At 35.4% G+C, this 21,330-nt stretch overlaps 2 protein-coding genes across 3 annotated transcripts in view; both read right to left on the bottom strand.

Annotated features, from left to right (window-relative positions):
* Positions 1–9,053, bottom strand: part of crocc2 (ciliary rootlet coiled-coil, rootletin family member 2) — a 55,763-nt gene extending 46,710 nt beyond the window's left edge. Inside the window, exons 1-3 of one of the 2 annotated variants that reach the window (XM_046861011.1) lie at positions 8,800–9,053; positions 7,815–7,992; positions 7,622–7,740 (exon numbers count right to left, since the gene is read on the bottom strand). In XM_046861011.1, the coding sequence (XP_046716967.1) occupies positions 7,622–7,740; positions 7,815–7,992; positions 8,800–8,847 (345 nt within the window). In that variant the 5' untranslated portion in view covers positions 8,848–9,053. The remainder of the gene's footprint in view (positions 1–7,621; positions 7,741–7,814; positions 7,993–8,799) is intronic. The other variant, XM_046861022.1, reaches the window with a different exon arrangement.
* Positions 9,054–9,540: 487 nt separating this feature from the next.
* klhl30 (kelch-like family member 30) lies at positions 9,541–16,182 on the bottom strand. The gene is made up of 8 exons (XM_046846217.1): positions 16,029–16,182; positions 13,579–14,427; positions 13,297–13,486; positions 13,103–13,189; positions 12,380–12,535; positions 11,994–12,182; positions 10,828–10,973; positions 9,541–10,458 (listed from the first exon to the last, which is right to left on the bottom strand). The coding sequence occupies exons 2-8, from the start codon at positions 14,350–14,352 to the stop codon at positions 10,213–10,215; spliced, it is 1,788 nt and encodes a 595-aa protein (XP_046702173.1). The 5' UTR covers positions 14,353–14,427; positions 16,029–16,182; the 3' UTR covers positions 9,541–10,212.
* Between the last annotated feature and the right edge of the window lie 5,148 nt (positions 16,183–21,330).

Raw genomic sequence — 21,330 nt, 5'->3', positions numbered from 1 at the left:
CTTATTCTTCTACAGTTCTTCCCTTGAGAGGCAAGCAGGACATAGACACCAAGGCTCCAGCATCACCACCACTTTTTTCCAACTTCATCAAGATTATCAGAACAAGACATATTGTTACATATGCAGAAGACATCAACATTGTGCCGCTGGTCTCTGAAGAGGACAAAAACCTCTGCCAAATTTCCAAGCAGTGAATAAATCAAAAATCACTAAACGTGCAAGATGACCTTAGGGTCATTGTCTGAACACCTTCTGAAATACAAATGACAGCAGAAACAGGAAACAAGTTTCATATACACCACACCAATATACAGAAATTCAAAACTATTGCATTTCCTAAACACTTTAATGAACATATAGGAATTAACTTGTCATATGCATTTATATATCAGAGGCCAATTCAAGCTTCCATGTTAATATTTATAATTGCCAAGTGATCTTTAATGGCAATTTAAGTTTTATTTCTAGTCACCTTTTTTAAACAAATCTTTTTCAATGCTCTTTAAAATGTTTATCTATTTTCACTTTGATAACAGTTTCCTGTATTACCCACAATGCTGTACAACAACCTGCAAATAGTGATGCTGGAAAAAAGAAGTATGAAGCAGTAGTGCTTTAGTCCTTTAGTTTTTTTCTGCTTTCAAACCTCATTAATCAGCTAAGCTTTTTAATTTATATGGCATTATATTGTAATGTGGAAATTTGTTTTTCACTACTTCTATGTTGAAGCTCTCAATAAAATAACATTTAATGTAACGTTTATTTGGTGCAAACATGGCAATCTAACTTCTCACAGGAACAAAATAAATACAGCACCAGACAAGAAATTAGCATTAAAATCATTAATATTTTAATATAAACACACTTAAGGTAATTTAGGATGCTGTTTTCCTCTAAAGGCCATACTTAAGGGTTTAACAGGGTTCAACCTCCAACAATCACCTAATCACAATCTTGGACTGGCAATTTTTGCAGGGTCTTGCTACTGTTGAGAGGCATCAATCACACGAAATATGGTCTTGGTCTAATTTGGATGTTTGTATATATAATGCTTGTATTTATTTTCTGCATACACAAACTCTTAAAAAAAGAGATATTCTTCTATAACAGGGGTCTCAAACTCAAATTGGCTGGGGGCCATTGCTGTGATTGACATCTCATTGAAGGGCCATTTTAACATTTAAGCAAAACAAGAATGGGTAATATTCCTGGAAATTTACTTTATTTGCTGAGATGTTAGCTCTCATCAAATTCTATTATAAACATATTTTTATCACACTTAAAAAATGTACACAGCAGTATATATACATTTATATATATGACCACTGCTCTAGAGTATAGAGCTTAATCACAGGTGTGAATGAAGCCATCTTGTAAAGACTTGGTCTCAAAAAAACTGCTGAATTTTAGTCTTGATCTTGACTTCAACTTTGTGTTGAACTCAAATATGACTTTCTATCCCATTAAAACTCAGGTTAAAACTGATTAGTCCTGGTCTTGGAATTGACAATACAGTCCTACAAATTTCACAAACATCAGTCAATGATTGATATTTTAACTAAGATGAGTCTATGACAGTCTGCAGAGATTTATAAAAGGACAACCGTTGAAGGAATCTCCCGCATGTCTCCTCTCTGTATCTGGCCACCCACACACCATGTGAGTTTATATGAAGAGAAAAAAATGGTTGTATGTGCTGCAGAAGAGGCACAATCTCTCCCTAATTTGGCCTCATTTATTTCAGTGCTTCCTGATGGAAACTTTTTATGTCTGCCCTGAATAAGTTAAATACCATTATATTTTTCATAAGGGTAACATTATTAAACAATACAATAAACAAGGGATTCCAGAAGGAGATAGAAACAGTGACTCAAAAAACTAATAATTAAAAAAAAAACGAGGTTGTAGCTCCTGGTGATATATTCCAGCTGTATTATACTGCTCTACAGACACATACAGTAACAAATGAAGTGGCTCCTGTGGCACTAGTAGACAATGTCCATGGAAATGGCAGTCATGGGAGCTTCATGGAAGGGGGAAGCATGTAAGGGTGTAAGCTTAGATGGCTCACCACATACTGAAAGGTTAGCATCAGTCATGCTACTAAAAGAAGGCATTCACCACAGTATGTTTCTCTAGGGCTTTGCTTGCTAAAGTGTGTTAACATAAGTGCACAAGCACACTGCCAAGATGCCAGAAGCTGATGTGAAAATGCTCTCAACTGCGTGTAAGCATGGTCAAGACACACACTTCTGGCACGCTAGCATTGTTGCAAATCAGCCATGTGACTCAAAACATCCATAATGCCACAATCTAGAGACTACTATGTAAGAGAAGTAGAAAATCTGGACTCAAAGCCCCTAAAGTGGATAAAGTTTAAGAGGAAAAACATATCTGCAAACCCAAAGTCAATGACAGTCCAACTTCTGTCTTTCGCCCTGAAAAATTACTAATAAATAAATAAATTAAATTAAATATAGTCTATTTTTTTTTTTTACCAGACCCTAAAATAAACTCAAATGGCCATGTGCAGCATTGCTGTTCATTAAAAGCTTAGGCAGCAAAAAGCAGCCACTGTTATCACAAATGGCAGCTTTGTGGCCTGTGAAAAATAAGCTGTTTCTTCCACAGTCTCAAGAGAGGTGACCTTCTCTCACTCGCCTCCAAAATGACATCCCAAGTGTGAGGGAAGTGAAAGAAAGCCAGGCAGATGCAAGATTCCCAAAGAATTAGTGTGAATGAGAATAAGTAGCTGTTAAGAGAGTCTTCATGGATTTCAAACATAAGCATGAACTCCGGTACATGTAACTTAACATATGTCATACATCAATGCAATATATATAGTGTTTCAATTAACATCCCTTACATTTATAGAATACCTATTAAATATTAGAACAGGTTCCTGTTATAAATGTTATTTGCTTGCAAATAAAAATACTCTATATGAGTACGCATACAAACATTTGAAAAGGTAAGCTAAAGCATTGAATTTGCTTTGCATAGATCTCAGTATAAAAAGATTATTATTACTATCAGATAATCACCCCTTTATTAAATGTTTAATAAAAGCCTCCTCACAGAAAACACATCAAGTCCATCACCATTTTCAATAAAGTTGGGACGCCGTGTAAATAAAAACAGAATACAATGATCTGCAAATCTCATAAACCCATATTTTATTTACAGTAGAACATAAGAAACATCTAAATTTTAAACTGAGAATATGTACCATTTTTAAGACAAAATAATGTAATTAAGAATTTAATGTCTGCAACATGTCTCAAGAAAGTTATAACAGGGTCATGGCGCCACTATGTAACGTCCCCTTTTCTGTTAACAACAGTCTCTATATGTCTGGGAAACGGTTTAGACCAGTTTGGGGAGAGGAATGTGGTAGATACAGGAGTCTAGCTGTTCAACAGTCCTTTGTTTTTATGTTATATTTTACATTTCATGATGTGCTAAATGTTTGGAGAAAGCTATGGGCTGCAGGCAGACTGGTTCAGCACCCAGAATCTTCTACTATGAAGCCATGGTGTTGTAATAGATGGGAGTTGAGGTTTAGCATTGTTTTGCTTACATACAGTACCAGTAAAAAGTTTTAATACACCTTCTCCTTCCATTTGGTTTTTCCATTGTCTTTATGCCTAACAAAGACACGGTGGTTAGAACAAAAAATCTAAAATTTGGACTCATCGGAATACAGAACAGTTTTCCACTGATCTAATGTCCGTTCCTTTTGTTTCTTGGCCCAAACATGTCTCTTCTGCTTGTTGTTCTTCTGAAATAATGGTTTCTTTGCTGCAAATTCAACCATGAAGGCATGACTCACGCAACCTCCCCTGCACAGTAGATGTTGAAACATCTCTGCCACTTGAACTCCAAGAAGCAATTATGTAAATTGGTGGTTTCTGAGGCTGGTAATTCTAATAAACTTTTTCTCTGCAGCAGAGGTAGCTCTTAGTCTTCCTTTCATGGGATGGTCCTCATGAGAGCCAGTTTTATTATAGCTTTTGATGGTTTTGGAGACTGCAAATATTTTTCAGATTGAATGAACTTTTTTTCTTAAAGTAATGATGGACTGTTTGTCTTTTTGTCATAATAGGGATTATGACAGTAGCAGTAGTAGCACTAATAGGGCTATTGACTCTGTGCTCACCCTTTTCTCTCCACAAGACAATTGATAGTCTAAAGCACATTTAGCAGGCAAGAAAATTTCACAGATGACTCTTAAAAAGGCAAATCTGTGAATTACAAACCATTCCAGGTGACTACCTCATGAATCCGATGAGAAAATGCCAAGCTTTCTTCAAGGTTAAATGTAGCTACTTTTGACCACTTAAAACATACTCTTAACACTTTATATGTTCAACACTTTTTTGTTTACTTAATAGTTTTATATGTATTCTTTTACAATTTGTATAGGTTCAGTATTAATGTACGATGTTAAAAATAATAAATTAAATTAAATAATACATTTATAAGCAACAAACTTTTCTTATACATTCCGTCATTAAAATCTCTTTATCTTTGTAAAAGCTGTTTTTTTTCTTCAGAATCATAACAATGGGACAATGTCCATTGTTAAAAGCACTATACAATTAAAAGTGATTCAAAAATAAAGAGATAACGACTTAAAGAGAAGGTGTGTCCAAACTGTTGAATTGTATTGTATGCAAGGCCTTCCCTGAAAAAGAAGTAATCTGGATGAAAGCATATGTTGTTTTAAAACCTATATAGATCTTTCAACATTGATGGTGCCTTTACATGTTCTATAGGCACTAATGTACTCGCATACCATCAGAGATGTATGCTTTTAAACTGGGCACTGATAACTAGCCAGAATCATTTCACATTTTCGTCTGTCAACAGAAAAGTTTTCCATTTTGCCTGAGTTCAATAAACTTTGATCAAGAGAAGATGATGAGGTTTCTTGGATCATGTTCACATATGTTTTTTTTTTTTGCATGACAGAGTTTAAACCTGTATTTGTGGCCAACATGGCAAATTGTGTTCACAAACAATGCTTTCTAAATGTGTCTAAAGATTACAAGCATCCAGTATTGATTTTTGCCATTGTCCCTTGCACACAGAGTTCTTTCCAGATGCCCAGAATCTTTTTATGATTATATGTACTGTAGCTAATGAGATAGTCAAAGTCTTTGCAATTATATGTTGGAGAGTATTATTCTGAAATTGTTCCACAATTTGTAGACAGTTTTTTGCTGATTTCTTCAATCTTTGATTCTGAGAGAATCTGAATCTTTAATACTCTTTGATACTTTAAATGTAATTAGTTATACGTTTCAGAATGATTCTTCAGCTGTTTCTTTTTAGTAACACTTAGATTTATAGACTTTATTTGCCTCTGTCCATTTGTGGCCATCAAAGTCAAAATGACATTGTTTTCCTTAACATTTGATGGTTTTGGGAGTTCTATTGTAATTAAATATGTGTTTATGAGATTTGTTGATCACTGCATTCTGTTTTTATTAAAACGTATTTATTTTTTTTTTATGAGAGAACTCTGTGTGCAGGGGGCTACGGCAAAAATCAATACTGGATGCTTGTAATCTTTAGACACATTTAGAAATCATTGTTTTTATTACATTTTTTTCTTAAATGACTCTATATGGATTAAAAGAACTGTTGCTATTAGAATGTAATGAATTTACAACTTCGGACCAATAAGATTTGATAACACCAGTGTTTCAGCTAATAACAGAGACGTATTCAGTAGAATCATGCAAATTATATAGAACTGTAATATTAACCTCAGAAAATGATACTGTTGAAAGTTTTTGCATAATTTATCAAAATATATTATAAACGTAAAAGACTATTTTAAACAGAAATGTTGATTTGCCATATTAAAGCTGAATGTGTTCAAACAGGAGTAAATACATTTTGTTCAGTGTGACAGTTTTTTTTTCACAGGGCCATTTACTGCTCAGTTTGTTTATCAAAACCTGCAAATGGGCTTCCCCACTTTGGAAAGAGCAAAGTATATGCTGTGCACATATTCCATTTCAAAGCCACAAGGCTCTTCATCGCTCCCCCTTTCTGACAGAGAAGCTCTGTGACTACTTTCCTTGATCACTGCTTCATGCACATGGCGCACACATCACCAGCACTTAATAGTGAAAAAGCAAAGGACAGGAAAGATACAACCCACGTGGCTAGTTTTTCTTTTCATATTATTAATGAGAGCGTAACTGAACATGGAGACAGAAAGCTTGATTATATTTAAACATCGCAGGCCTGAGAACTACCCCCAGGTTACAGCAGATGAGTGTCAGAATGCAGCCATTGTTTCCACAGAGGCAACCTCGTAGAAGAAATAAACAAGAGGTAAACATTTTTAACAGACCTACACTAAATAAAAAGAGAATAAATGGGCCTTTTTGATGACACTTCTACCACTGTGTATCACATCCATGATTTACCTACAGCAAACTGACATGAATGTGTAATACAAATGAAGTACTGTTTTAACATACACTGTATGGAAAAAAGTACTGGTACACCTGATTGTTCCAACCATGTGTGATTCTTCCCCAAACTGTTTCCTTAGAATAGAATTTTCTCATCACTTGAACTACCATTCAAACACAACCCTGTTCCAGCCTGACAATGCCCCTGTGCGCAAAGCCAGCTCCATTAAGATATGCTTTACAAGGGTTGGAGTGGAAGATCTTGAGAGGCCTGCTGTAGAGTTCTGACCTCAACTCCACTGAACACCTTTGAGATTATTTGGAATGTTGACTGAACCCAAGGACTCCTCACCCTATACCAGAACCTGACTTTAATAAGGTCCTGGTGGCTGAATGAGTGCAAATCTCTACAACCATATTTTAAAGTGGAACATCTTCCTAGAAGAGTAAAGGTTATTATAATAGCAAATGGTAACCAAATCTGCAATGTGATTTTCAAAAGGCACATATGAATATTATGGTCAGATGTACACAAAACCTTTGTCCATATATTGTATATGGATATAGGTTTTTAACATGAATTCATCTGGGTAAAGTGATGCAGTCATTATGTATAATAAAGCTGGGTATTCAAATATTGTTTAATGCCCAGAATGCCAAAAAATGATCTGGATCAGGCTCACAAGGCTATGCCAGGTTATAAAGGAAAAAAATACCTCATACCAGCTGAACATCCCGAAAGTCCAACAATAATCAATAACGAACTAAGCCTAAAAAGTGAGATCTATTATCTATTATTTATATCTATTAATTTAAAAAAATTATAGAAATGAAGAATTATATAAATAATATATAATAAAATACAAAATAGTTTAACAATTGGTGTGGTAAAGACATCACATAACCATCTTGCTACTTATAATAACACCATCATGATTTATTCTTTAAAAAAGCAAAAAAGAGGATTTATTTTAAATGTGAAGAAGAATCATTTGTTAGTATTTGTTATGGATTGGTCTAAGACAGAAGGACACACTGACAAAATGGAAGAAGTAAAAGTATGAGCCTCCCCTTCAAGAGCTGTCTTTGTTTAACTTGTTGCTTACAGTAGTTTCACTTCTTCTAAGTCAGAGGACATGAATGCACTGATTGAACATGTGTATGAGGATTTGTGTACATGTTCCTACCCTGCTGGTTAAAACAGCTTGCTTGCCGAGCATCTGGTCTCTGTCCATACGGGTCTGTGAAAGCAGATCCTTTAGATGCCGGTTCTCTTCCAGTACACTGTTCCCACCAGCACCAGAAACTAGGGGGACCACAAGAAAGCTCATGATATACGGCACACTGTTACTATGTTCCAGGGGCGTCTATTGATTTTACCTGAAGGACCATCGGACAGGTTTCGGGTGATTATCTGCCGTATGAGTGCAGGAACTGGTGTTAAAAAAGAGTCCACATCATCACTTTGTACAGTGAGACCCTTCTCCTCAGTGCTGCTGTCTGGGTTGATCAGAGATTCCTCTAGTTTCTGTAACATCACCAACACAGTAACATGTTTCTGTAATATCAACAAGATAGAATCACATTGATGTCAAGCTATATAAGTAGGCATCTTCTTCCAACTAACCAGACTCTTGGAAGAGAGAGACAGTAGCAGACTGGAAAAATGGGCGATTTTTAAAATCTTCAATTATCCAGTTTGCATGAGCATGCGCTCATGTTTCCAGATTCCAGGTTCATTGCTGAACAGAGTGGAACCTAGTGTGGTTTTTAGAAGTTGTAGCCCAAACCACCACCAATTTGATGTTGTGTCAGCTGGGATGCTTTTATTTGACTTACTATCTCCTCCCTGGCAGCTCAAACCAATCTGGAAAATGTCCTTCGATCTCTCTTATCTTAAATGCATTTCTACCAACAGAACCGTCACTCATAGGATACTTGTTTTTCTTTTTTTCTTTCTTTCTTTTTTGCACCATTCTGTATAAACTTCAGAAACTGTTGTGTGTTGTGTGAAATTCCCAGATGATCAGCAGTTTCAGGATACTCAAACCATACCCAAGTCCACATTCTGATGGGACTTTATTATAAACATTAAGTGAAGAACTTTACCTGAAAATGCATGATTTCTGTATCATGCATGAAACATAATCGGCTGATTAAATCACTTCATGACTTTTTCCTAATAAAGTATCTTTTTTGACTGCTTTAAAATTGTACTGCACTTCGATCATTTGGATCATCCTTACCTTGGTGAAAAATTCGCCAGCCTCGTTAATATTAAAACTAATTCTCCTGCCTTGCATGAACACACCATCACTGATTTGCAGTAACCTTCCTGAATTAATTTCCCAAACAATTCACGCACCTGAATCACAGCCTCCAGTCCGGCCGAGGACTCTCCTTCACAATTCATATGGAAATGGCCTTGGACGGAGTTAGACTAAAACAAAATATATATATTTTTGTCTTAATGCACCAACAGCACTTGAAAAACGTATTTCTGTAGTTCGGTGTGACCAAACAAAACTAGCCCAAGTGCAAACAAACAGAAGCATTCAAATGCAAATAAAAGCTGGCCACCAAAAAAATGACCAAAAGTTCTTCAAAACTTTCGGAAGCTACTACAATCATAGCACAGATCCAGGCGGAGTTTCACGGTTGGCGTGGAAACAGGACGCTCCTGGGCGGTTGCTGTGATACTCAGACGCTAGCTTTGGTTTTCCGTGGTTACAAAGACGCCCGTGCAACACACACACACACACACACACACACACGGTCACGTACGAGTCTAATTGTTATTCAGGTTAATAATCATCAAGACTTTTAAATGCCAAGAATGAACCACTTTACCTGCAGTGTATCTATTGCACACAAAGAAGTGTATTACCGTATATAGAGTTTGTACACAGCAAACAAAGCAAAAAATGCCTATATTAGTATATGGCCCAAAACTATATTTTTGTGTGTTGCATTTGTCATTCAAATGCATCAAATTTACAGTGTCTGATAAAAGTTTGGAAACACTTATTTTTGTGTGTTTTTGATAGACACATGCATGTTCCTTTAGCTTATATGCAACAAACTAAGTAATTTTATAACGGTTTATTTCGAACAAACAAATATATTAATGTACAGAGGCTCAATTATTTTCATTGAGAAATCCTGCATGAACAACAGATTTACAAAAAAGTAAATAAAATGATTATAGATAGATAGATAGATAGATAGATAGATAGATAGATAGATAGATAGATAGATAGATAGATAAATAGATAGATAGATAAATTTAGTCCAATAAAAACAAATAAAATGATAGTTACTATATAAAACTCAGGCACAATAATGCCTTACTCACCACAAACATGCATTTAATGTCCTTTGTGGTGTTTACTGCATTATCTGCATTGTTTGTATTTAGCATTTTGTCTTCACTTTTTTATATAGTGCCCTGTGTATTGTGCAGTACCACCTTGTCTTTTAGGATTCTTTATCTTACATATTGTTGTTTGTATACACTGCTGTCTGTAACTTCTGTACTCTACAAATACGTGTACTTATTTGGCTAAAATGACATAAAAAAAACTGAAATCATGTAAATTAAGATGTATATTAATCTAATATTCAATCATTGCAAAAACATCTTTAAAATAATATTAAAAACGGTAAAAACATATTCACTTCCTAAATCCAAAAAGAAAACTCTAGTCCCAGTCATCTTGGTATGAGTTTAGTTCATTCTAGTTGAGCTTATAACTAAATTGAACTTCTTGTCACTGATTTATGTCTCTTCAGGAAAGAGTTCGGTCCACTGGGCTGTGTCTAAGAAGATGGAACAGCAGCCACTATAGTACCACAGCCTGGGAAGGAAACTCTCCACCCTCCATGAGTTGGACGCTCGAAGGTACACCTCCACTTCCACACCATAGTCTCCCTCCATTCCTTTCCAGTGACCCCCAGTCACGTAGAGCTGCTGTCCCAGAACCACCATTCCTCCGTTCTCATGAAGTTTGTGCAGGAACTGAACCTGAACCAATGAGATTTTAGATATGGATTCTTAACGGTTAGGTACAGCATTTAACACAAGCTGGGGGCAGTTTTAAATGTTATAACTCATATTGAAATAAAGAAGTTTTGAATAGTTAATTGAATATTTTGACAGATACTTTTATCCAAAATGACTTCCAGTGGAACAGAGAATAGTTGGCAGTTTGCAGTGTATGCAGTTTTTCATTGAAATGCAGTGTATCATCTGGTATATCAACCAATCTTTCAGTAGTACAAAATCTTAGCAACTAAAGTACAATAGCCTTAGTAGTAGAGACATTTTCATTAGTAATTTAATTTCCCATTCAAAATTGTCAACATTTTAGAAATTATTAAAATATAGACTCACCTTTTGCCAAATGTTAGCATCTGGGTCATACACATACACCTTTTTGGTGTTGTCTGCTATTAGATAGATAACTCCATCCATAGAAATGGAACGAGGAGAGGATAGGTACTTTGGAATAAATGGAGAGCAGACAATACTCCAACTATCTGAAAAGAAAAAAAATACCATAATAAAGTCCCATTTTACCAATATTAATCTGCTTTAGACTCTTCAACTACAGAGATTTTGTTGTTGTAGTTGTTTTTATTATTATGTCACATTGTTAGGTATCAGAATAATTGTCTGTCCATTTGGATGTTGCATCTTTTTTGTAGCTGTACCGTAAGTTTTGCATAATCATGTGGCTTTTATGACAACGTTTTATGACAAAGGTAATACACAGATATTATTAGTATCTATGGAACTAAATTAGCTGCCCGTGAGTATGATCACATTATGCACCTCACAACTAGAGAATAATTTTAAAATGTCACATTGTTTTAATCACGCAAAGTGGATAGGTTGTGTATACATGATAATTGTAAAAAATAAACCTGGGCTGCAGGAGATAGGACCATGATAACGCTTACAAAAAGAAGAAAACAGAAGAGAACAAAAAACTAAATAGTGTTGGGCCAATATTGACCTGAAACTCTAGATTAAATTTGAATGGTGATTTGTGGCATATTTTTTTACATAATGTAATTTTGTTTGTTCAGTTTTTTATGATGTATTGTATGCAGTTAACACATTTAATCTTGACTAACACAACAAGGATCATATGGAACTGAACCAGTATTGGTATCAGCAAATACTCTGATATTGGTAGATCTGATATTGGTTGAAGTTGCCACAAAAAAACAAACAAACATTGATCTGTGTTTTTGACTTGGTACAAATCTTACACCAGATGCCCAACTCATTTTATCTGGGCTTGAACTTGGTCTTATGCAACCTTCAGTTGTTGTGTTGGTTCCCTGCCCAGGATTCAAACGCAAACATGATGGTGAGATCCTGTAACCCGTTAACTTCCAGAGCACTAGGGAACAAGTCTTTAATATTTGTACAGAATTAATGAGTTTGATTAATAGATCTTAATTTATTGTATTGTTCATTATTAATGATGAGTGATGTTCTTCTGTGTTTGTGTAGACTGCAAACAGTTTTTACTTCTTGGTGACTCCTACCTATCACAGGGTTGTAACACTGCAGAGTCAGAGCATTGTATTTGACAGCACAGGAGCCAATGACATACAGTTTGCCCAGACATGCTGTGGCTGTGAAGTTGGTCACATATTTCACTGCAGGACATGTAAAAGCCCAGCTGTCACTGTAAGGGTCATAGTGTTCTACTTCTACAATGTCCATCATAGTGCCTGCAAGTAAACAAAACATTTGAGTATATTGAAATAGATACAAGTTATTGCTCTGGGCCATAAATCAGATTTAGTCAGATATAGAAAACAGTTGTAAAATATTTGTTTTATATTTTCTCTATAAAAATAGGGAGATAAAAAAAAAAAATAGGTTGACAGGTTGCAATTAATATGCTTTATTTCCATTATTTTCTTACCTCCAATCACATAAATCTCTCCATTTAGTGCTGCAGAGGAATGATTAGTCCTGGGCCTCAACATTGGAGCTACTGTAACCCACCTTCCTTCACGAGTGATATACTTCCAGGTCTCTGTGGTTGACCAGGTATTGGACTGGGAACCCCTTGAACCTCCTGGGAAAGAGAAAACCTAGAAGTCATGTAGACTATTAATTATTTTCTGTACTGGTGTACTGAATATCTCTTGGGAAATAATGCTGGCTTTGTATAGGCATCATATTTTAATTCCACTGAGCCAAAACATCTAAAAATGACCTATAAAATAAGAAGAACATGAATGTTATTGGCTATTTGCAGCTAGAAGAGAGTTTAATATATCTCACTAAGTCTTCGAAAAGCTAGCTGTTCCATTTGCAAGTGTGTTTAGTAGTCCTCATAATTCTTAAATGGTTCCAGTTCTTATGAGGATCTCAAAGAAATTTTCTTTATAGTCACAGGATATTCTTCTATATCCTTGCCAAATCCTTCATGAAAATGATGTTTCATTCATATAATGCAGGACTCAAATACAGGCAAGAAACCTAAACATTTGCTTGCTCTTTTTTCCAAAAGGTTTATTTTTTACAAATATAATTAAAAGCCCACTTAGTGCTGTTTGTTTTCTGTTTTCTTTTTCTTTGTTCAAAATACTTTTTAAAATATTAGCTATAAATACATAACTAAATTGCTATTGCTATTTACCTGAAACATACACATCATTGTTTAAAGAGACAACAGAATAACCCCATTTATTGTAGTTGGGAAAATCAGGTAGCTGATGCCATTGCTCTGGAAAAGAACAGACAATTATTATTATTGTTCTTTTTCAATATAGATAATGGAGTAACTTGTGAGATGTTTCTTGACATCATTAAGTCAGTGGAAGGCCATCTTACGTAGCTTTGGGTTGTAGAAAGCACAATTCCTAGGATGAATCCTGATTTCTCTCTCACCATCTTCTTCCTCATCTTCTTCTTCCGTGTCATCTAGTGAGCGGCCACCCATCACAAACAAAACTTCCTGCAGGTTGTGAGGGCTATTTCGGGAAAGACTCTGAGCTGACTCACCTGGTTTAATATTAATTTTCTGAAACAATAGTACGCCACATGTTTAGATTTTACAAGACTGGACAGTAACTGGTGTGCTAGATATTTGTAATCTACAACAAAATAACCTACCTCTGTAGAAATAATCTTGAGCAGTTCTATGCATTCTGGGCAATCCTGGACTAGAGGGTCTTTTAATAAGTTTTCCATAAGGTAGGACTCAGGCAGTAAAGGTAGTCTGGCTAGTCTCAATAGTTCTGGCAGGTGAAAGATTCGGCTGTCTCTGCAATGCTTGACCCATGTAAGTGCTGCCTCGGCTCGTGCACAGTCATTCCGCACCTGCAGACCTTCATCCTTTAGACAGGCCACTAGCTTATCCTTCTCCAACAGAAGAAACTCTTCATGCTGTTGTACAGCCTCAAAGTTCTCCAAAAGATATGCTTTGGCTTTGGCCACCACCTCAGGACAACCATGGATCTCTCCAAACTCTTGTATACCAAGGCAATTACTTGCATCTATCTGGTGCTGCAGGTATCGACTACAGACAGACCGCACTGTCTGGAATTGAAGCTGACTTGAGATACATATCAATCCCTCCACATTTCCCTGATTGATGGTGAGTTTTCCGGTGTAAGCAAAGTCCAGTAAGGTGGCAAGCACATCTGGATCCACGTCATGGAGCTCTACACGCGTAGCAATGCTCTCCACATAGTCACCTGTAAACATGGAGTGGAAGTAAAGGCTACAGAGAGCCAGAATGCCCCGGTGGCAGGGGAAATCCCGCCCACCGGCACTTAAGGTCACATCCACAAGATTGGGATGAGAACAGAGAGAATGCAGCCCCTCCAACATGCTCTGTGAGTGAGAAGACAGGCAAAATTCCAGGTCATCCACATTACGCACCATGATGACACTTTCTGATCCAGTGACTAATTGTCTTAAGACTTTGCAACCCAATTAACTCTTCTGTGAAATATTTATCTGCAAAAAAAAGAAATGAGACTTGTCTTAGATATAACCAATGACATAAATTAGTATCCGGCCGATTAAAGCAGTGTGGTAATAAAGTGCTATGACCAGTGGAAATGCTATCCTGCTGTGATATTTTTTAGTATTTTTATACTTATATTTTATACTTTATATTTATACTTTATATTTTATACTTTATATTTTATACTTTATGCTTTTATTTATACTTTATATATATATATATATATATATATATATATATATATATATATATATATATATATATATATATATATATATAATTTGTATATATATATATATATATATATATATATATATATATATATATATATATATATATATATATATATATATATATATATATATATATATATATATATATATATATATATATATATATATATATATATATATATATTTTTTTTTTTTTTTTTTTTTTTTTCCTATTTATATTTACATGTTGGACAGTCATAAAAAGCATTTCAACACACTTCGTACTCTGAATGAATGTGTTTGTGACAAATAAAATTGGATTTCATTTGATTTTTGCTCCAGAAAAGATAAACAAATAAAGGACTGAAGTGATGACAATGTGTAAAGACTATGACTATGACTATGCCCAGCTACATAGAACAATAAAATAACTACATAACCAATTTTTTGACACTAGCTCAATCATGTGAAATGCCTGAAGAAAACTGATAGACAATGTTTCTGAGGGATTGCAGTCATAATTAATCGACTTCCAAATGAGAAGACTGATATAACCCAGCAAATTTCAACACAAACAAACTTTATATTCCTGAAAAACATTCTTCCATTCCATTTTAGTGAACATGCCCCTTTTTAAAACTTTGTTGCAATCCTCCCCCTAGTCTTGAGTTACAACTGAATAATCCAAGCTCTGCCCTACTTTGAATGATTGGCCTGTGTCAGCTATGTTTATTAGACTCTGCTGTGTAATTTGACATGTTGTCAACATGAAATGTTGTGAAGACAGGACAAGACCATAGGACTAGTTCCAAAAAATATGTTCTGTATTTGCTGTGTAGGTTCATTTGTACATTATATGCACAATAGCCAAAAATATAAGTAGATGGGGATTAATAGTCCAACTTCGAAAGCAATCACAGAAAATAATTGTCTCCTGATTTTTTTAAATATGGGCAAAAACATACAGTATTGCCATATAGTGCCTTCATCAAGCCAGACAGGCCTGATTTCTCTTGCTTTCCATGAGTGGTTGGAAGGAGTATTGACCACTACCTCTACAATGTATGGCTCAGTCTGCATACTTTGTTTTATGGCAGAAAAAAGAATAAGAATAACCAGTCAAGAGGGTAACAGCACCTCAGGGTTGAACCGCTAAACTTAGACAGAAGACAAGCACACATTTAAGTGAAGTAGGTCAAAAAACATATAACAAATTACAGTCAATTTGACATTTAGTAGTTACAAGTTGATTAGTGTATGTTCTTTGTTTACTCACTAGCAGCTAACAGCTAACAAAGTTGCTGACAGAATGTTAACATCTTCTGTAATTGTAACGCTTATGCAAATGTTACATGAATTCAAGATCATAAAAACCTTACCTCCTAGCTGGATGAATGCAGTCCCATATTGCTTAAAATAATAATGTAAAAGATTTAAGTTGCTTGTTACCGCTTGTTCAGGGCCACAGATAAGTTTTGCCAACTCATAGCATGCTTGCCTTCACTGTACTATTTTTAGTTCTGTTGGTAAGGCTCTAAATTCAGATACCAATGTGTCTGGTATTATCTGTCACTTGTTCTTAAAGAGAAACACACACACACACACAAACACACACACACACAATGATGATAATGATAATGATAATTACTAATTAGTGATATACTTCATACCTTATTTATATACCTTAATATAATAATAACTTTAACCTGAGGAGAATTATAAAGGCTGGGGCGGGGGGACAAACAATACCTTGTCACACACACACACACACACACACACACACACACACACACACACACACACACACACACGCTTAACCTGGAGTTATTCGAGTAATGATTTCTTTACCACCTTCCCTATACATATTTTTCCATCCCCATCAAACTCCTGATTCAGTAGAGAAAATCAAATGAGGGAAACCCTTGGCTTATTTTTTCAAGTAAGAGCCTGTAAGTGAGTATTTATTCAGTTGAGAACCTAGACACCAGTCCTCTCATCTCCCAAAAAGTCCAACACGCCTTTGATAAAATAGTGTTTTAAAGCATTTCATTTTTTATTGTGCGTAATGACATAGTTGTTGCCTGTTTATGATTTTATTATTTTTATACTTAGTCAACAGAATGTACATATTTTGTACCTATTTTGTCACATAATGTATTAAATGAATTTAAACCAAACAAAGTGCAAAATACATAAACAAACTAACAAAAAAACTCATTGTGGAATAAAGCCAAATTTCAGTGGACCCTTATGAAATTGCAGATTTTTTAAATATAGACAGAAATAACAACATAAATTATAGACTTGTTACATCTTTAATGTTTTTCAACAAAGAAAATCCAGAGGAAAAAAAAATATTTGGGAACATTTTAAAAAACCTACAACGCTCTGATTGAAGTCTGCACACCACTCCCAACTAATACTTTGTAGAAGCAGCTATTGCAATTATTACAGCATCAAGTCTTTGTGAATAAATCGCTATTACCTTCACACATCTAGACTCTAGGATTTTATCCCACTTTTCTTTGCAAATTCCAGATCCTTCAAAATTCTAGGTGATCTCTTGTGTACAGATCTTTTTGGATCAATTCATTTGTTTTCTAAGAGATGGAGGACCTTTGATTATCTTTTTTTAAAACCTTTTCTTTGTTGATTTTGATGTGTGAAATGCCTTTTTATTTGCAGCTTTTTGACAGAGGACATAAGGTTTCTGCCAAAATCTACTTGTATTTAGAGCTTTTCATTTCCTCATCTATCTTGACCCTGGTCTAGCTGGACCGAAGCAGCCCCAAAGCATAATGCTACCCCCACCATGCTTTACTGTCAGTATAGTGTTCCTTGGATGATGCTCTGTATTGGCTTTGTGCCATACATGCCTCTTTAAATGATGGCCAAAAGTTTTAATCTTTGTCTTGGGGTGACTGAATAAATATTTTGGCATAATTCAGACAGGTTGGCATAGTCTCCTTGTCACCCTACCCCACTTCCCAGACTTCTGCAGAAGACAGGAAATAGCAATCACATGCAAGAAATGACCAGTACCTGCTAGAAATTCCTTAAGTTCTTTCAGTGTTGCTGTTGGCTTTTTGGTAGTCTTTCTGATAAGTTTTCTCCTCGTCCTCTCATCAACTTTGGAAGGTCACTCTTGAGCTATTTTACGAGTTGCTCAGTGGCTCCTGATTCCACAATGTCAACTAACTGTATACGACTGTAGAAAGGACTTCTTCTTCTTTCAGCTGCTCTCATTAGGGATCATCCGTCTTCATACTACTTTGTCCTCTACATCTGCCTCTTTCAAACCAACTACGTGCATGTCTTCTCTGCATATGTCCAAACCATCTAAATCGCGCCTCTATCATTTTGTCCAAAATACCTCCTACATGCACGGTCCCTATAATAAATTCATTTATAATCCTGTCCATCATCGTCACTTCCAAAAAAAAACTCAACATCTTCAGCTCTGCTACCTCCAGCTCCACCTTCTGTCTCTAAACCATACAACATAGCAGTACTCGCCACAGTCCTATAACCTTTCCCTTTTACTCTTTACAGATATTCTTCTATCACAGATTTCACAAACATTCCTGACACTCTTCTTCACCCACTCCACCCTGCCTGCACTCTTTTCTTCACTTCACAAACACTCTCAATTACTTTGCACTGTTGACCCCAGGTACTTCCTGACTCATCCACCTTCACCACCTCTTCTCCCTGCAAACGCACCACTCCACTGCCCTCCCTCTCACTCACAAACATGTACTCTGTCTTACTGCTACTGACTTTCATTCCCCTTCTCTCCAGCGTGTACCTCACCTCTCCAGGCTCATCTCAACCTGCTACCCACTCTCACCACAAATCACAATACCATCTGCAAACGTCATAGTCCATGGAGACTCCGGTCTGACCTCGTCCGTCAACCTGTCCACTGGCATTGCAAACAGGAAAGGGCTCAGAGCCGATCCTTGATGCAATCCAACCTCCACCTTGAACCAGCCTGTCGTTCCTACTGCACACTTCACTGCTGTCGCACTGTCCTCATACATGTCCTGCACATACTTCTCTGACACACCTGTCTTCCTCATACAATACTGTTGGTAATATTAGGTCTCATTCTCCAGTGTTTTATACAATTTATAATCACACTTTTAATATCACCAGGGGATGGGTTCCCCCTTTTGAGTCTGGTTCCTCTCAAGGTTTCTTCCTCATAACATCTAAGGAAGTTTTTCCTTGCTACAGTCGCCCAGGCTGCTCATCAGGGATAAATACACATCATTCCCTTAAATTCTTAAGTTTTGTAAAGCTGCTTTAAGGCAATGTTCATTGTGAAAAGCACTATAAAAATAAACTTGAACTTGAACGTCTCAGTGGTGCCACATTTTCTTCACTTAATGATGATTATTTTGACAGTGTTCCAATGTAAATTCAGTGCCTTCGATATTATTTTATATCCTCTCCTGATTGGTACCTTTCAACAATTAAGTCTCACAGTTTCTTTGGCAAATCATTGTGTCCATAGACTCTTAGAGAAGAATGTATCCCCAATCATTCAAGCAAATACAGCAACAGCTTAATTTTATCTGGTTTTAATCAGAATAACTTTAATTGATAGCAGGCATATGCCATATACCTAAAGGCCTATTATTGAATGTGACAGTTCGAGCCCTCATTATGAAAGGGTGTGAAGACTTATGCAAGCAGGGTGTTTTTTTTCTTACTTAAAATGTTCCCAATTATTTGATTAATATAAATCTTTTTTCTCTGGATTTTTGTTTGTTGGAAAATTACATTTAAGATGTATCAAGCTTACATTTATGCTGCTGTTTATTCTGTCCTTGTATTTTAAAAACATGCAATTTTATAAGTGTTTTTATGTCTACTGTAGAAGATTTGAAAAAAGAGCTAGTCCCTGCTCTTCCACTAGGGGGAACAATAGAGCAAGAAACTCAGGGCCATACATACAGCCACTGTACTAACAAAATGTGTTAATGATATGTAATTATTCATTAATGAACTAAACATTTTTGTAGGTTTTAAGCAGGTGCTAAGTTTGGCTACACCTCTCAAATTGTCCCGAAGCTCATCTAATGTTCACATTAAGAATTTCCTTATTTTCATGAACATCAATTGAACTGCAGGTGTCAAAGTCCGAGTTCGCAACTCAAATACAGCCTACTGTCTTGATCCTTTCAGCTCACGTGAAAACATTTTTATGCAGAATTTGCCCTTTAATGCAGTGGCTGCCACACTACACATCATAAGTGCTGAAATGCAGCCTAAAATCAGATCCTAATCTTCATCTAATCTCCTGTTTTCAGAGATGGCAAAAGTACACACATCCTTCGCTCAAGTAATAGTACAGATATTTTAAAGGATTCTGGTAAAAATACTGACTACACTTGTTTACTCAAGTTAAAGTAAAAATGTTTGGGCTCTGACATGTACAAGTAAAAAGAAGCCATTACTACTTGTTATTTTAGTGTCATGTTGGAAACTGGACATATCATCATATTAACAAAAATAATACAAAATCATTTCAATTTTTGATATTTAAATGAATGAAACCAGGCTAAACAATTAACATATAGAACACAAGCAGAGAAAAGATGACGATCAGGTGATTGGGAATGTCTCTGTTCTCAGTCATGTTCACATCACCAACTCCCTCTGTCTCATCCACAGACAATTTTTGTTTTTATAATAAATAGTGAAGTAACGTATTGCTACCAGAAAAATCCACTTAAGGAGAGTAACACAGTATTTGTACTTTGTTACTTCCCACCTCTGTCTATTGTTATATTAATTACATTGCAATAAAATATATTTATGACAGTTTCACTCAAAATAATTAAAATAGCATTTATAAAATGCAGGAAAATTACACCTTATGTCTTATACATAATATTTCGTTTCCTCTTACTGCATTAAACTTCTCACTTCAATATCATTTGTGATGAAGTTATCAAGCTGGTAGCTTTCCAATTGAAATGCAAAAATGCATGCAACTGTTTAATTCTGTTTCTCACCAAGGAGCAGGTAGCAAGGAAAATGCAACTAATCAAGAAAACACATTTGTTTACTTAGGAAAATAATATAATTTAAATAGTCTCTATTAGATGTTTATTCCTAGAAATGCCCTATTTGAAAATCTGAGCTTAGTTGATTACATGTTAATAACCATGATTTGTTAAATAAGTTCAAAAATGAGCAGCAATAGACCATATAGACATTTGGACTACACTTTCAATCAAGGCATTTAAAAGAAAAACGTTTTCAAAAGCGCTTAGGGGTTTTACAGCAGGCATAAATACATATATAATCAGGACATTTGTAAATTGTCATTTGTAAATAAATGTCAAACTCTATATTTCTAGGGTGAATAATTTTTTTTTAAATTGGAAATGAACTGTAATCTGTTTTTAGTTGACTAAAATACTGTATGCTTAATAAATGTATGCATTTACGCAGAAGGTGCCTTTTAGATACATATAAATTAATTAAATTAAGAGCATTTTAATTGAAGTTAATTCAATTGTCTAGTAAATTGTCTAAAAAGGATTTTGGGCTAAAGCTTTGACTGTGGACTATGTGTAATGTGGCCTGCCCAGGGATTTGTTATAAATGAGTAAACATCTTGCTTCCTACTAAACAGAATTTGTATGCAAAGTGTACAGTAAATAC

This window comes from Silurus meridionalis, chromosome 1, assembly GCF_014805685.1.
Source record: "Silurus meridionalis isolate SWU-2019-XX chromosome 1, ASM1480568v1, whole genome shotgun sequence".
Taxonomy (NCBI): Eukaryota; Metazoa; Chordata; class Actinopteri; order Siluriformes; family Siluridae; genus Silurus; species Silurus meridionalis.
This window is presented reverse-complemented; position numbering and strand designations above follow the sequence as displayed.